The sequence below is a fragment of the Lactuca serriola genome, chromosome 2, assembly GCF_051521515.1.
Source record: "Lactuca serriola cultivar US96UC23 chromosome 2, Lser_US96UC23_V15, whole genome shotgun sequence".
Taxonomy (NCBI): domain Eukaryota; kingdom Viridiplantae; phylum Streptophyta; class Magnoliopsida; order Asterales; family Asteraceae; genus Lactuca; species Lactuca serriola.
The window spans coordinates 151,836,219-151,850,393 of NC_136409.1; the positions used below are offsets into that span (position 1 = coordinate 151,836,219).

The 14,175-nt window shown below is 33.4% G+C and overlaps 2 protein-coding genes across 5 annotated transcripts; both read left to right on the plus strand.

Moving 5' to 3' along the window:
- Positions 1-4,069: 4,069 nt before the first annotated feature.
- Positions 4,070-7,315, plus strand: LOC145087030 (histone-lysine N-methyltransferase ASHH3-like). Of its 3 annotated transcripts, none has more exons than XM_079024925.1 (13): positions 4,072-4,498; positions 4,744-4,793; positions 4,917-5,043; positions 5,163-5,280; positions 5,355-5,454; positions 5,547-5,625; positions 5,754-5,925; positions 6,015-6,095; positions 6,173-6,350; positions 6,449-6,476; positions 6,584-6,671; positions 6,850-6,898; positions 6,986-7,315. In XM_079024925.1, exons 2-13 carry the CDS (start codon positions 4,776-4,778, stop codon positions 7,073-7,075), a joined length of 1,128 nt encoding a protein of 375 aa, XP_078881051.1. In that variant the 5' UTR covers positions 4,072-4,498; positions 4,744-4,775; the 3' UTR covers positions 7,076-7,315. The 3 variants fall into 3 exon arrangements, 2 of the variants coding, with proteins under 2 accessions (XP_078881051.1, XP_078881052.1); XM_079024926.1 differs by having other exon boundaries at positions 4,072-4,239; XR_013700708.1 differs by having other exon boundaries at positions 4,070-4,793; positions 6,173-6,354; positions 6,986-7,073.
- A 1,119-nt stretch (positions 7,316-8,434) lies between these two features.
- Positions 8,435-9,389, plus strand: LOC145087031 (uncharacterized). 2 transcript variants are annotated; one of them, XM_079024928.1, is made up of 4 exons: positions 8,435-8,609; positions 8,692-8,855; positions 8,983-9,026; positions 9,148-9,389. In XM_079024928.1, exons 1-3 carry the CDS (start codon positions 8,501-8,503, stop codon positions 8,986-8,988), a joined length of 279 nt encoding a protein of 92 aa, XP_078881054.1. In that variant the 5' UTR covers positions 8,435-8,500; the 3' UTR covers positions 8,989-9,026; positions 9,148-9,389. The 2 variants fall into 2 exon arrangements, with proteins under 2 accessions (XP_078881054.1, XP_078881053.1); XM_079024927.1 differs by lacking the exon at positions 8,983-9,026 and having other exon boundaries at positions 8,438-8,609.
- Positions 9,390-14,175: the final 4,786 nt, after the last annotated feature.

The window sequence follows — 14,175 nt, forward strand, 5'->3', positions numbered from 1 at the left end:
ACTTAATTTTAATCTATTTTGGAATTTTTGTGAGTGACCACGTCGTGGTGAACGCATCCCACGACGTGGCGATGCTAGAAGTTTCACAAATCATTTAATGATCCCCACGGCGTGGTATCTATTGGCCACGATGTTGGCGACCCTCTGTCGTAAAAACCAAGTTTTTGAGGGTAAGCTAAGAGGGTACCTTATATGGTCGTACAGGTGGTGTATAACATCTATACTCTTGGAAGTAGGTACGATAATAGATGATCGTTGTTTGATAGGTGAGTCTCTTCACTATATTCTTGGGTCGAAGGCACCAATGTCGGCCCACTAGATTATGTTGTATGATTTGTATGTTGGTTGGGGCCCGTTATGCGAGTTAGGGTGAGGCCCGTCATACTCATTAGGTGGGGCTCGTTATGCGAGTTAGGGTGAGGCTCGTCATACTCATTGGGTGGGGCTCGTTATGCGAGTTAGGGGGAGCCCCATTAAACTCATTGGGCGGGGATGGTTATGCGAGTTAGGGCGAGGCTCGTTATACTCTTTGGGTGAGGCCTGTTGCTTGTATGATATGTGGTATATTGGGGAGCTCATTAATCTATGTGCTTACGGTTAAAGTTTATGTTTCAAGTACTTCCGATTCGAAAGGGAATGGATCGGCCTGATCGCTGCCCATCTCCTCGTGTCTAGTATTTTATAATTTTGGGATTGTACTCTGATAACTATTTTCACATTGACATACTTATGATGGTTTGATATGAATAATTGACGATTTTGGCTAACTGAAAAACAAAATTTTTACTTATGATTTTTGGGATGTTTCATCTTGAGTTTTTGATCGGGGTTGAGTTGTTGGCTACGATGTGATTATGGGTTGGTCACGATGTGAGAACCAACTGTTAGTGATGATGAGTGTTGAATTTGGTTGTTGACTTTTTGACCGATTTCACTTTTGGTCAAACTTAGAGAGGTGTTGAGCTTAGTCTGAGGTTTAGCTTGTGATTGGTTTAAGAGGTTTGTGTAGCGATTCTGTAGGACTTATAGTAGTGGATTTCAACTCTCAGTTCCGGTGAGTCTTCTCAATATACTTGCCTGTGTGGTAGTATATGCATGATAACCAGTTGGGTCTTATTTGTTGATTGATGTTATATGTGAACTGAGTTGTTGATAACTCCTGGACTACTGATAGTCCCCAGGGTCACGGATAACCCGTGAGGTGTGATGTTAATCCACAGGGTGTGTTGTTTGCACACTGGGGCAATTGACCCAGGGTTGCTGATAACCCATAGTTGTGTATATTGTGTGTTGTGTGTGATAATCAGGATTGCAGATAGTACTAGGGTTGCTGATAACCCTTAATTGATTATTATGTTGTGTTGTATGTGATATTTTGTGGAACTCACTAAGCTTTGTGCTTACAGTTGTGGATTAAATATTTTGCAGGTGCTTATCGGATTGCGAAGGCGGGACTATACACACAGATCAACAATTTTATGTTTCGAGATTCCGTATTGTCTTCATTATAAATCTGATTTTTGAATAATGGTTTGTGTATAAATGGTCTGCCATGAATGTAATTTTATTAATATGAATGTTATATTATTTTAAAAATGAAAAATTTAGCTTGAGATTTTGGAATGTTACAAGTATTATCAGTCTCATTGGTCATGGCGGCTTCTCAAATTGTACAAATTATCAGATCAACCATGAACATTAACTCAATTTATTATGGTTAACCTAGGTATACGGTCGACCTTTAGTCCTATTACCTACCTCATTAATGAAGTTTTGGGTCACTAATGTTAGCAAAACAACATGATATAAGATACATAATCTGAACCTAATCTTATATCATGCACATAGTTACATACACATAACAAAATCAACATTAATAAGCATGGGTCGTTATTTGAGAAAACATAATAGATTAAACTTATATCAAAATCATTTCAACAAATTATATCATAATCATATTAGATCATCTACATCTATAAAAAAGTACTGAGGACTTAGCCCTTAAATAAACAATAAACTAAAAAGCAAACCAATACTCAAATAAGTGCTTTTAGCTAGTCTTCAACCTTCAAAGGGATAGAAACTAGGGTTTCTAAAGACCCTTTCTCCTTCCTTTGACTTCCTCTGGTAAAAACTCCTGGAGAATTGACTAATTTACTCTCTCTCTCTCTCTCACTCTCTTTCTCTCTTTCCCTCTATCTTCTTGACGAAATTAGATTTAATTTACAGGATTTTGTAACCGACTTATTTCGCGGCGCGATGAACTGATCGCGACGCGATCTTTATATTTCAGAAGATATCTTCGAAATCTTCTAATTATTTGGAATTATTTTCTTTTAAATTATCAGTAACATTACTTAATCTCCAAGCTACAAATTTAAATCCAAAATATGCCTTTTTAGCCTTCATTTCATCACATGGTCCTTTTTATCTACAAAATACAAATTTATAACAATTAAGTATATCCTTAACAACATGCATAAAAGTACATGATATATCCCTTAATATATATAATTTAGGACATATCATGCATAAAATTGATTACCATGACTATTGGGATCATTTGACTCAATCAATATTCTCATGATACGAATGTAATAATAACTGTTAGATAGTTAATTGCATGTTCATTATATTGATTGTCTTAATAATTATAATGTTAGTTAATCACACAAAGATAACTTACTAGTATATGCATCATTGAATATTACTAATATCCATTGTACTCTATTAGAATCACCCATAACTGAAAGGCATAATCAACTCTATATGGAAACATTCTTATCTCTTTTGTCTCTAAACCTAATATCTAGTTTATTTTAACTAAATTTAAACAAATTCCCATTTACTTTACCGTTTATAGTTTAATTAACAACTGAATTTTTTGATCTAAATCATTCTTGTTCCCCTTGTGTTCGACACATGTTCTACCTCAACTATACTGCTACACGATTAAGTACACTGCCTAGTGTGTGTTACATTTTAGTTGCAATAAAAGTTTTATAAATTTAAAACTTTGATCATAATTATATATATAATTAACCACACATCAAGACATTACCTAGGGGAAAATTTATCATATCGTCTATGTTAATTATGAACGCTACTTGCATAGCGTCCATGAGAGTTTTCTTCAATCTCATCAAGAACCAGGTACAAGAGTTGACATAGTTGTCAGCCCAGACAAAACGTTATAGAAATGGTATGGTTCTTTCTATCCATAACAATTGCTATGAAGATTAAGCGTAGGAGTTCACTTATAAGACACTACCTATAAAGATGACAGGCAGCATACACACAATGAATGTATAAATCTATATTTTTTTGGCCAAATTAAACGAGTAATTGTAATAAAAGTAATGTATTTAAATAAACAATAAGAATCTGGAAATAAAAAGTTAGGCTTACCACATAGCTAAGTGCTAAAAACAATGTTGAAAACAATCCATAACACAACATTTGTTATGATGTTGGTGTAAGTATACGGTTGGTTCTTCTAAGGTTATGTAAGTAAACATACTAGCTGACAAAGTTTTCTTGGTGATTACTATATGAGAAACCCATTTTGAAACTATTATAAAACACAATTACGAATATGTGGTTGTAAGTGAAAGAACAGAAGATGGAATATACTACATATGTAAGGGGAAAAACTAGTATTCAGTTTTCGGAATGAATGCCTGGAATGTACAATCCACACACATCGGAATGTGCAATGGCTTCGGAATACAAATACATAGTCCAAAATGTCAATCTAACATGTACGGTCTTGACTACAGTCATCTGAAATTCACAGCGTCAATCTGAAATGTACGCCGATAGATTCCAAAAACAACTTCTACCAACATCCGTCGACCTTCGGAATAAATTTAACTAATCCAAATGGCCTGATTCTGAATTTGATGGTCTTATTTTCAAATTTTTACAAAAATATTTTTATTATTAAAACATCTATTTTTTTTTGGTTAGTTTAATGAATTTTCTTGATAATATTTCAAATCGAACGGCATTTAATTAGAATCAGGTTGGACCAAAATGACCATCGGTCAGACCTTGAAATTACCAGTTAAAGACTCGGGTGGAGCCGGTTTCATTTGCAGAAAGAACGCAAACACAACAAAATCTAATCTTGCATCACTTCCGGCGAACGCTGTTGCGTGGGAGCGTACAAACTCCCAACTACTAGATCGACTTCTCTTTCTCTCACTCCGCTCCGATTCCGTTCAACCCCTGCCGCCGGTAGTTTCTTCAACTCCAGTCTCCACTCTCTTCTATTCTTCGTCCTTTCCGTCACTCTGGATTTTATATAGAGATTGAGTAAACCCCCAATCGTTGACGGCAACAGGGTTTCCGAAACCCATTACCCCTCTATCTATCTAATCCACGTTCAATCCTCCCTCTTTCTCAAAGCAGTTAAAAAAATTCACCCACATTCACTCACTCCGTGTATCAGGATTTGCAACGGCGATGTGGCGGACGGCTAGGGTTTTTTCTTGAGGTTTGTTATGGAATAGGACTGGAATTTTTGAAAATATAAGAGGATAATTCCGTCTATAAATTCGTTTTAGATCTGAATCATTGTATAAAAGCCATGTTACCATTCCTCATTTCGCTGCAATTTTCAATGAGTTTTCCACGAGACTCCATTTGCGTCGATTTCGCCTTTTACTGATTAGCAACATTATCACCAACAATATAAGAAAGCTCCACGTCTTCTAATACCAAGCCCTTTCTTTGGTCTAGGAAAATTTCGAAACTGCATATTCAAGTACGCCATGCCTGCCATGAAGAAGGTCGAACTGTGAATTTTTTTGTGTAATTAGATTATCTCTGTGTGTTTTTGCTGTAACAGCAGTTATAGACGATAGTATACTGATTTGACTCTTTTGCTTTTGTTGATTGGTTAATCATTACAGAAGACTGAACCTGGTGATATGAGGCAATTGTTTGAAAGACTGACGAAGGAGATTGGAGAACCTGTCGAATTTGAACTTCCTGATTGGTTGAATAAATGGAAACCTAACTATACCATCATAAAACGCAGTATCCTTTTCAAGTGTTGTGATTAATATCATTATATCAATGTGTATGAATGATTATATTATACATTTTATATTCATACTTCTGCTTTCTTTTAATCAAAGATTTAACATATATATAAGATATATATCTAACAAAGAAGGTTAAGAAACGAGTAAGAGTAGAAGATGATGGAATATTCTGCTCTTGCACTTCAACACCAGGTTCTTCTGCTGCTTGTGGTAGAGATTGCCACTGTGGGTAAGAACTAAGAACTAATTGAGTATTTCATAAACACATTTTTTTTTCAATTTATATTCTGTTATATGTTGCAGGATGCTATTGTCAAGCTGTTCATCAAACTGTAAATGTGATGATTCATGCCTCAATAAACCATTCCACAGACGACCTATGAAGAAGATGAAGATAGTGCAGGTATTATTACTGAACAACAAAGTTAAATGTGTTTTGCTGATGTCATTGTGATGCCATTGTTATCAATTTATTAAGTTAATGTGCTTTCTTAGACTGAAAAATGTGGGTCAGGGGTTGTTGCTGAGGAAAATATCATGCAAGGAGAGTTTATTATTGAATATGTGGGAGAAGGTAACGTCTTTGAGTTAAAAGTATGTTTCTATGATTCTATCTTCTATTTTTCAGTGTATAGTTTGTTTTCTCAAATATATTTTTTTAATGATATGGGCTATTTTCTTTTTACCCAAAAAAAAATGCAGTTATTGATGACAAAACATGTGAGGAAAGGCTATGGAGAATGAAGAGACAAGGAGAAACAAACTTCTATTTGTGTGAGATTAATCGTGACATGGTGATTGATGCTACATTCAAAGGAAACCAATCAAGATATATAAATCATAGTTGTTCTCCAAATACCGAAATGCAAAAATGGTTTTTTTACCTTTTAGTTTTCCTTTCCCCTATTATTTAATCTTAGTTTCATCATTAATAAAAAATTATAACAAAAACCATTTCTCCAGGATGATTGATGGTGAAACAAGAATCGGGATTTTTGCAACTCGGGATATAAAGAAGGGGGAACAATTAACCTATGATTACCAGTATGATGATTTTATTAAATATATTTTTAAATTAAAACATTATTTATCCAGACAATTAATGGAATAAAAATTATCAGGTTTGTGCAGTTTGGTGCAGATCAAGATTGTCATTGTGGTGCAAAAGGGTGTAGACTGAAACTGGGAGTCAAACCTAATAAGTCAAAATTTCCTTCTTCAGATGCTGCTTTAAAGATTGTTGCATGTCAGGTGGCTATAAATTCTCCAAAAGTAAAAGCAGTTCTTTGTGGGAAAGATGTATGTATGTCTTTTCTTTTATATAAAGATCCAACAATATGTGTTATGGTTTTATAATCATTTAAAAAACTAATTTGAGCTTTTTGTTTGTTCTAAAGGCTTACAAGAATGGTGTTGGACAACAAGGTACAAAGTGTTGTATATATAACTCACCATGTAATTATTTTTATATTTTGTTTATAATTTGTATGAAAGATTCTTAAATTCCAACTTTCCTATTTTTGTGTTTATAGCATATTCGAGAAATGCCATTGATGAAATAAGAATACCTCATAATTGCATAGGGGAAGTTGTCAGAATAGTACGCCCTGCTTCAGAGAGGTATAAAATATTTACTATTATCAAATTCCCAGTATTAGACTGTACTGTGTTTGACATGTATTGGACTGAACTTTTTAGTCCCATCCAAAAGGAGTACTTTCTTGTCTGTGTAAAAGACGTGAATACCCTTTTTGTTAGTAAAAGGAGTTTTTTAAAGATCTGTGTGTTGTTTTTTTAGGACTTTTGGTATGATCAAGCGGTTTGACATCAATACAAGAAAACACTTGGTGAGCATATGTTTTTTTTTTTTTTTTTTGCATATAATTTGTGGTTGTTTTTTGATGATTGACAAATGCGGTTATGTTTGCACATAGATCATGTTTGAAGATGGTGTGACTGAGCTTCTTGATTTGGCGCAAGTTGATTGGGAGCTTTGTAACTTAGCAAGCTTTTTACAGGGGTAAAACCGTAAAAATTTCACTCGAAACTGACAAAATGTTCAAACCCGCAGTGAGTTTTTTTTTAGGGTGCAAATTCTTTATTAAGAGGTGTTGCTGAATGTAAAAAAACCTTGGGTCTATCCTCATATATGTTGTTTGTTGTTTATTAGTGATTTTTTGAACTCTTGAACACCAGAAACCGTTTAATTCTTTGTAAATTTGCTTTGATAGTTGTGAACGAAATATTGTTTTTGGTTAGCCTAACCTTGGTTTTATGATTTTTTAATTTCTGATGTTAGTTTTATTAATCGTGTTACAAGGTTGAAGTGAAGAGTGTGTTGTGTTTGCTTTTTGCATTAAGCTATATGAATAGAATAAAACACTTAGGTTGTTTCTTGCATAACAAAAGATGTATATTTGGTTTAGTTGGCACGAAGATTTTTTTGTTTTAGACCCAACTTGTGTTGTAAGACATGATATATCCTACAAGAGACATAATACATTTGAAACCTATCATCAATTTTAATACATTTGGATTCTGGACATGAACAAATAAGCTTTGTATAAAATTTAGTTGCATCTTTTTTAGTATTGCCTCTAATAGATTTTGTTAAGTTGATTTAAAATTACAAATATCATTAATGATGGAATATCTAGAACTACATAAAAAAATGTTAGCGATAGTCCAATGTATTCCAATGTAATACATTTTGACACCTCCACTCTCGTAAATATCATTATCTAGTATTTATGTTTGAATTTAAAGTTATAAACGAATAGGAGACAACTACATTTGCTACCTCCTTTTTAGATTTGTCGTTATCTATACTTCTAAAAAGACGATTAAAAGCCTTTATTATATACTCTTTTCAAAAAATTTAAACCCCATAAAAGATTATACAATTTTGTACAATCTTCTTGCTAACCCCTGTACTTTGCTGAATAGTCAAATTTGTCATGTTATAAAGTTAGATTTTATTTTCAACAAACGTTTTTTTTGGTAAATCTAACTAACAGTTGTCAGCAGTTAGCTAGTAGTTTTAAGTTGTTGCTTTTACTTATTAAATGTTTGATAATAATAATTGAAAATTTTTGAAATATATAAAATTATATAAAAAGATAATTGTTTAAAAAATATATATTAATATATTTTTAAAGACAATTCTGAAAATTAATTAAAAGGGTTTAATAAATTTTATTAAACTACTACTTAAGTAAAACAAAGGTAATGTCGTAATTCACCGTTAATTTTTTGATTTTTTCTTTATTCAATAACGGGTCGGGTTGACCAATCCAAAATAAAAATATTCGTTTTAAAGATTGAGTAGCCGACTAACCGGGTCGGGTTTTTGAAAATGGGGCTGAAGTTATTGTTTCGAAAATAGAGGGCTCTGAGAGTTCTGATTCGCACTTTCACTTCTCACTTGCAAAACCGAAGGGTTAGAAGAAATGGCATGGAGGCAAACGCCATTGTTGAATCGAAACATACTCTCGCTGCTATCATCCAATTCAAATACTTTTATTGCTAGGTTTTCTTCCAAAGCAAATCCCTACCATGGTAAACAGATTCATACACTTACACACACAAATTAGGGTTTTATTTTATGTTGATTATGATGAGCAGTTTATCGTGGTTACAGTGAAGGTTGGTATACCGGAGTTCCTAAATGGAATCGGGAATGGAGTAGAGACTTATGCAGAAAAGCTCGAATCTGAATTCGGGGATTTACAAAATCTCCTGGTTGCTCGTTCTTTGAAGCTGAAGAAACTCAATGTTGGAGGCGATCCAAAAGTTTGCAAACACGTAAGTAAATCTACTTGCAATCTTATGATTTGGAATCTCTTCAATTTCATTATATTAATTGGAATGAGGTAACTGCTTCTTTCATGGCATTAAGTCTGTGTATGCTCTTACATTTTGATTTAAATAGACATAAAGCCATTCCAAGCTTCAGCCACCAATGGCGTTTTTTAGGTATTAATAGGGTCAAATTCCAATAGACATTCATAAGCTTGGAGGAATCCATATTTCTTGACCCTATTGCCTCCATTAATCTAAGACTGATGTTATTATCTTTCTGTATTTGATGCAACAGAGGAAGCTGATATTAAAGTATGCCCATAAGTACAGGTTGGGACTTTGGAAGCCTCGAGTTGAGCCTCCAAAATCCAATAAATGAGACATTCTAAAACATTGTCCTTCTTGATGAAATTTAGAAAAGCTCCATTAGAGATTAATTCAGACATTAAACTTATCCTGTGTTTGTTTTCTTTGCATCCTTCATTCAGAAGGTTTTTGGAATTTATAAAGCAGCAGGCTTTGCAATTATTACTTGAATATTGTGGTGGAATTATACAAAGGCATAACGTAACTTTAAAAAATCAAAATACTACATTCAAAATCTATATTAACTGATGTGATATGGATATTATATATATTTGATGCACCTATGCATATTAAAATAAAATAGCCTTGAAGCTATTGAGTCGAAAGATAGTAAACTTGTGATATTTGTAATTGAATTGTTTTAATATGCCTTGAGTTATTAAAATGTCAAGAGGGTGGAAAGTGGAGTTTTGAGGAGTAAATGGTGGTTTTTGCTAAAACTCAAAGTATGTTGCTATTTCTTTTTTTGAAAAATCTTAATTTGAAGAAAGGTAAAAATAGGGCATACATTGCGAAATAGTAATGTATTTTGTGTGCCGATCAAAAAAATAATAATGTATTTGGTGTTTTTACTATTAAAAGACAATATACATTAAATTTTACTGAAAAGTATGGAAGCTTTAACCACTTTATATGTTTATATGTGGTGGCATTAGATTAAGGTTTGAATGAAGTAAACCATCCTATAGGTACTCTCTAGTAGTCTACACCAATGTCGCACATATAGTTGATGAAAAAAAAATTCTGTTTTTTTTATTTCCAACTTCCATAACATCTAGATAATTTATTATATGGATTTATGCTCATAATAATTCTTTATAACATCTATTCTGACTTGTATGGCAATGATGAATGTGATTTTTCTGACTTTATGGCAACTGTAATTAGAGTTAATGTGATTTGTGTATATATAATAGTTTATACTCTACTACTCTAGTTTGAAGAACAAGAGAATAACGAAAAAACAATACAACACACATACTCTTTAGACAACAAACAATAACATTATGATCATGGGTTGAAAGTTTTTGAACACCATGAAACGGACATGATAAATTTCCGCAGTGGAATTATCCAAGGTATATTTCAAGCGTTTTCTTTAGTTTGGTAGTCTTTAAGAACCGTACCAACTGTTATATCCTGAGTGAGAGAGACTGGGAGAGATGGGTGTTTACTATTATGAGCGAAATTTGTTTTATGAAAAACATGTCAAATTTGTTATCGACATGGTTTTCCATGTTTTGGTTGTTATATTTGGGTCAGTTTATGTCAAATGTTAATATTTTCTCTAACACATTTTGTCAATCTTGAATGACAACAATGTTTATGTCCAAAAACAATGTCTTAAAACCCCAATAATCAATAATTTGACACAGAAAACATCCAAAATTTAAAGAACTTAAAACATAGAAATCGTAAAATTAAAAATAATATTATGCTTAAATTAAAAATTACATCAAAACCTAAAATTTATAAATTCTTATATTTGTCTTTCATCTTGCGTTGGAGCTTGTTAAAAAGTGCGAGTTGATCTAGTGGAAGATCCAGATGTGGCGGCATGTTTATCATTTTCAAGTCGTTGATTGTGGTTTTTTACTCTAATTTTTTTTTTGAAGAAAGTCAAGACGATCATCAAGTTTTTTTTGAAAGCATTTGACTGGAATTTGGTTCCGGTTCAATGATTTTTTCCCCTTTGTCCCTTCTCGATGAAGATGTCGCTTTTCTCACCTTGTCCCTTTCCACTGGGCATCGAATGATGACCATTTCCAGCTCGTCGTTATCATCATCATCTTCATTAAGGTCAATTCCAAAACCTTCTTCCGATTTCGAAGTTCTTGTTCGTTTGTTGGAACCGATGGATTGTGTGTGCGAGTGACTAAGCGCACTTGGATCAATTACCTATTTTGAACCGGTTAACATAACACGCTAAACTTTGTGATGACTAAATGGTTGAGGTAGATTTTGTTGAAACTTGTACAACTACTTATTAACTTGCGCCGTTTTTCGTTGACACTATCGTAAGTCTGATATTCACCTTTAAAAAATGCAAAATTTTCAAAATAAAATAATTAATAAATAAGCAATATTTTATAGTTTTTAAATAAATGATTTTTTATGAAATATGTTATATTGTACTTTTTCCCATTTGTGTATGGAAGTGTGCTAGAATGCGGTTTTAAAATGTCGTCCTAGTTTGGGCGTTTCCCTTATGCTCATCGATTGATATTGCAATCCGTGTCACTTCCTCATTTTCATCCCATTTGTTTTGAACTTTTTTCCCCCTTTGTCCCTTCGTTGCCTTCTTGATGATTGTGGTTGAGTTTCCAACACCGTTTTGACATCATTGTGACGATATTGGGTTGGGAAGGTGGTTGTTGTGAAGTTGGTGGTTGTGAAGGTTGAGTTTTGTCACACCCCCGAACCAGACGGCGGAAACGTCCGAGGCTTGTGCGTGACTTCATCTTTATAGTATCATCACAGAGTATATAATTGAAACATAACATCATCATCATCACATACGTAATATAACAACATTCATAGTTTACATTGAATATTGTGTTTGAATATTACATGCTAAAATAATTAAAGTGTGATGAACGAAATATAACAAAAACATCCATTAAACTGTTTAGCCCAACCTGCTTCAACGGTTTTCTGAGAATACAAGTTAATTTAAAAAGGTCAACATAAAAATGTTGGTGAGTTCATAAGCATGTTTTGAGAAAATGTTTTGTACAACTTTGTAATCGCAAAAAATCTTGTATTTTCTTAAAATAGTTTAGTATGTTTGTGTCCGATCTTGTATTAATGCATGTGTGTTTTTGTTTAGTAGATTCCCAAAAGTAAGCAAAGAGAATGTATAAAGGAATGTCCCCAGACAACCCTATGTTGCATGTAAAAGAGAATGTTGTCGTACCAATCCCCGAGGTTGAGTACTAGTGTGAGTATGTTCCCTAGTAATCCAAATAAAAAAAAAGAATGGTCTCCCGTAAATTTCATATTGTTAATTCCTCTAAGTGAGTCGTCATAACCATACTGATTAATGACAATTTCGTCTGTCTTGGCGTCTTTGCGACGCCGACAAAATATAGAATAAGGTTGTCGTCACCCTAGACTGATGTAGTTTAACTGTAGCGAACAACTCAGGTATGGGGTGTCATCCCCGTATAGATCTATACACAAACACTCGCTCTCCCTCCAAGAGACTCTGGTTATAACTACATGCTACGATCATACACTCAATATGTGCCAACCGACAAGTCTCACTAGATCCTTAATCGAATTTTACGCGAAGAGAAACATATAAAACTCATTTCGGGCCCAATAAACCATGTCTGCGGACCACTGAGTCTCACTGAACACGAAAGTCATTTTCAGGCTCGAAAGAAATGAGATTATATAACATGGGCCCAAAATATATATGAAATGACAACTAAGGCCCATTTCACATGTAAGGTATTTATAGGCCCAAATAGCACGCAAATAGTATCCAAGGTCCGTCGCGCATGTAAATGGGTCAGTGAGGCCCAATAAAGAAATAAATAGTATTCAGGACCTATCAAACATATTAATAGGCCACTAAGGCCCAATATTATACGAATGACGAAATTAGTCCGTTTGTTATTTTATTGCTAGTATTTGTTCAATTGTTTGTCGAATTGACTTAAAAATACCACTTTTGTAATCATATATATATATATATATATATATATATATATATATATATATATATATATATATATATAATGCACATAAGTTAACATGTCTAGATGATTTAAAAGCATGTATAAGTCATATAAACTTGCATATAACAAAAGTATAAGCACTTTTAGTAAGTCAAAACCATTTTCTGATTTTCGGCTTTTCTGCCCCCGTTTTTGGAAAAGTTATAGAAAAATCATCGTAAGTCGAAATTTGGATCTGTAAACTCTGAAAGTTTAGAAAATGGGTCTACTTTCTTCATAATTTTTAGTGATCTCAAACTAGTGTGAAAAATGTTCATCTTCACAGACTGGTCCGAAATCCTTCCTGAAATGATAGGCAGTTTAGTAAAAATCACCAAAGATTGTAGAAAAATCGTATGAACGCGTGAGAGTAGTCATTTTAAAAGTATAAACCTGAACTTTTAGCATGTAAAACAATTTTGAAAAATATTACCATCAAGGTGGTCAAAACAGTCCGTAACTAGACCAAAACTTTTCTGTTAAAAGCTGATTTTTGAGTTTAGGTTATAGATCTTTGAACACAACACTTGTTTTTGCTATTTTGAGTGTATAAATCTCAGATCCGCAAGTTTACATGACAATATATACTTTTCTCATAGTTTTTATGAAGACCTAAGTGATAAACTTCGTATTTTTAACATATTTTTAGATTTATGGAGTAAACAACACATAATCACCAAATAAATCATGAAAAACACACATATTCATGTATATACACATAGATCTACACAAAACAACTTGTATCCCCCCCCCCCCCCAAAACTTAGTAAAAACCGAAAATAGGGGGTATGAACTCACCTTGGGGTTTTGGAGATGTAGATGAAGAAGAAGATGAAACTTTGAGCCTAGCTTGAGTTTTTGGTGAGATCTCGAAATGGAGGTGGTTCTAATGGTTCATATTCACGAAAATAAGAGTATAAGAGAAAGATCTTAGCATTTCTTGAAGTAAAACACTTGAGTTTTAGTCTAGAACTTACCAAGGAGTCTTGAATTGATGTTTGATGGTGAAGAACTTTGAAGATTCTTGAGTGAATCACTAGAGATCTTAAGAGGAAATGAGATGGAAGGAATTTTTTTGAAGTGAAAGTTGTGGGGATGGAGGGTTTGGCCGAGATTTCAAGAGGGAAGAGAGAAATTTGATGTGATGGTTGCATGGATGTATGGAATCACCTAGATATATGTTGTATAATTACATGGAAATCCACCATGTAAATGTGAGGTGTCTTCCTCAC

Bases quoted from the DNA above. Each gene is read 5' to 3' on its own strand.
- LOC145087031 (XM_079024927.1), top strand. From the start codon at position 8,501: ATGGCATGGAGGCAAACGCCATTGTTGAATCGAAACATACTCTCGCTG. The intron at 8,610-8,691 runs GTAAACAGATTC...TCGTGGTTACAG, and splicing joins CAAAGCAAATCCCTACCATG to TGAAGGTTGGTATACCGGAG. The intron at 8,856-9,147 runs GTAAGTAAATCT...TTGATGCAACAG, and splicing joins ATCCAAAAGTTTGCAAACAC to AGGAAGCTGATATTAAAGTA.
- LOC145087030 (XM_079024925.1), top strand. The intron at 5,044-5,162 runs GTATCCTTTTCA...CATATATATAAG, and splicing joins CTATACCATCATAAAACGCA to ATATATATCTAACAAAGAAG. The intron at 5,626-5,753 runs GTAACGTCTTTG...AAAAAAATGCAG, and splicing joins TATTGAATATGTGGGAGAAG to TTATTGATGACAAAACATGT.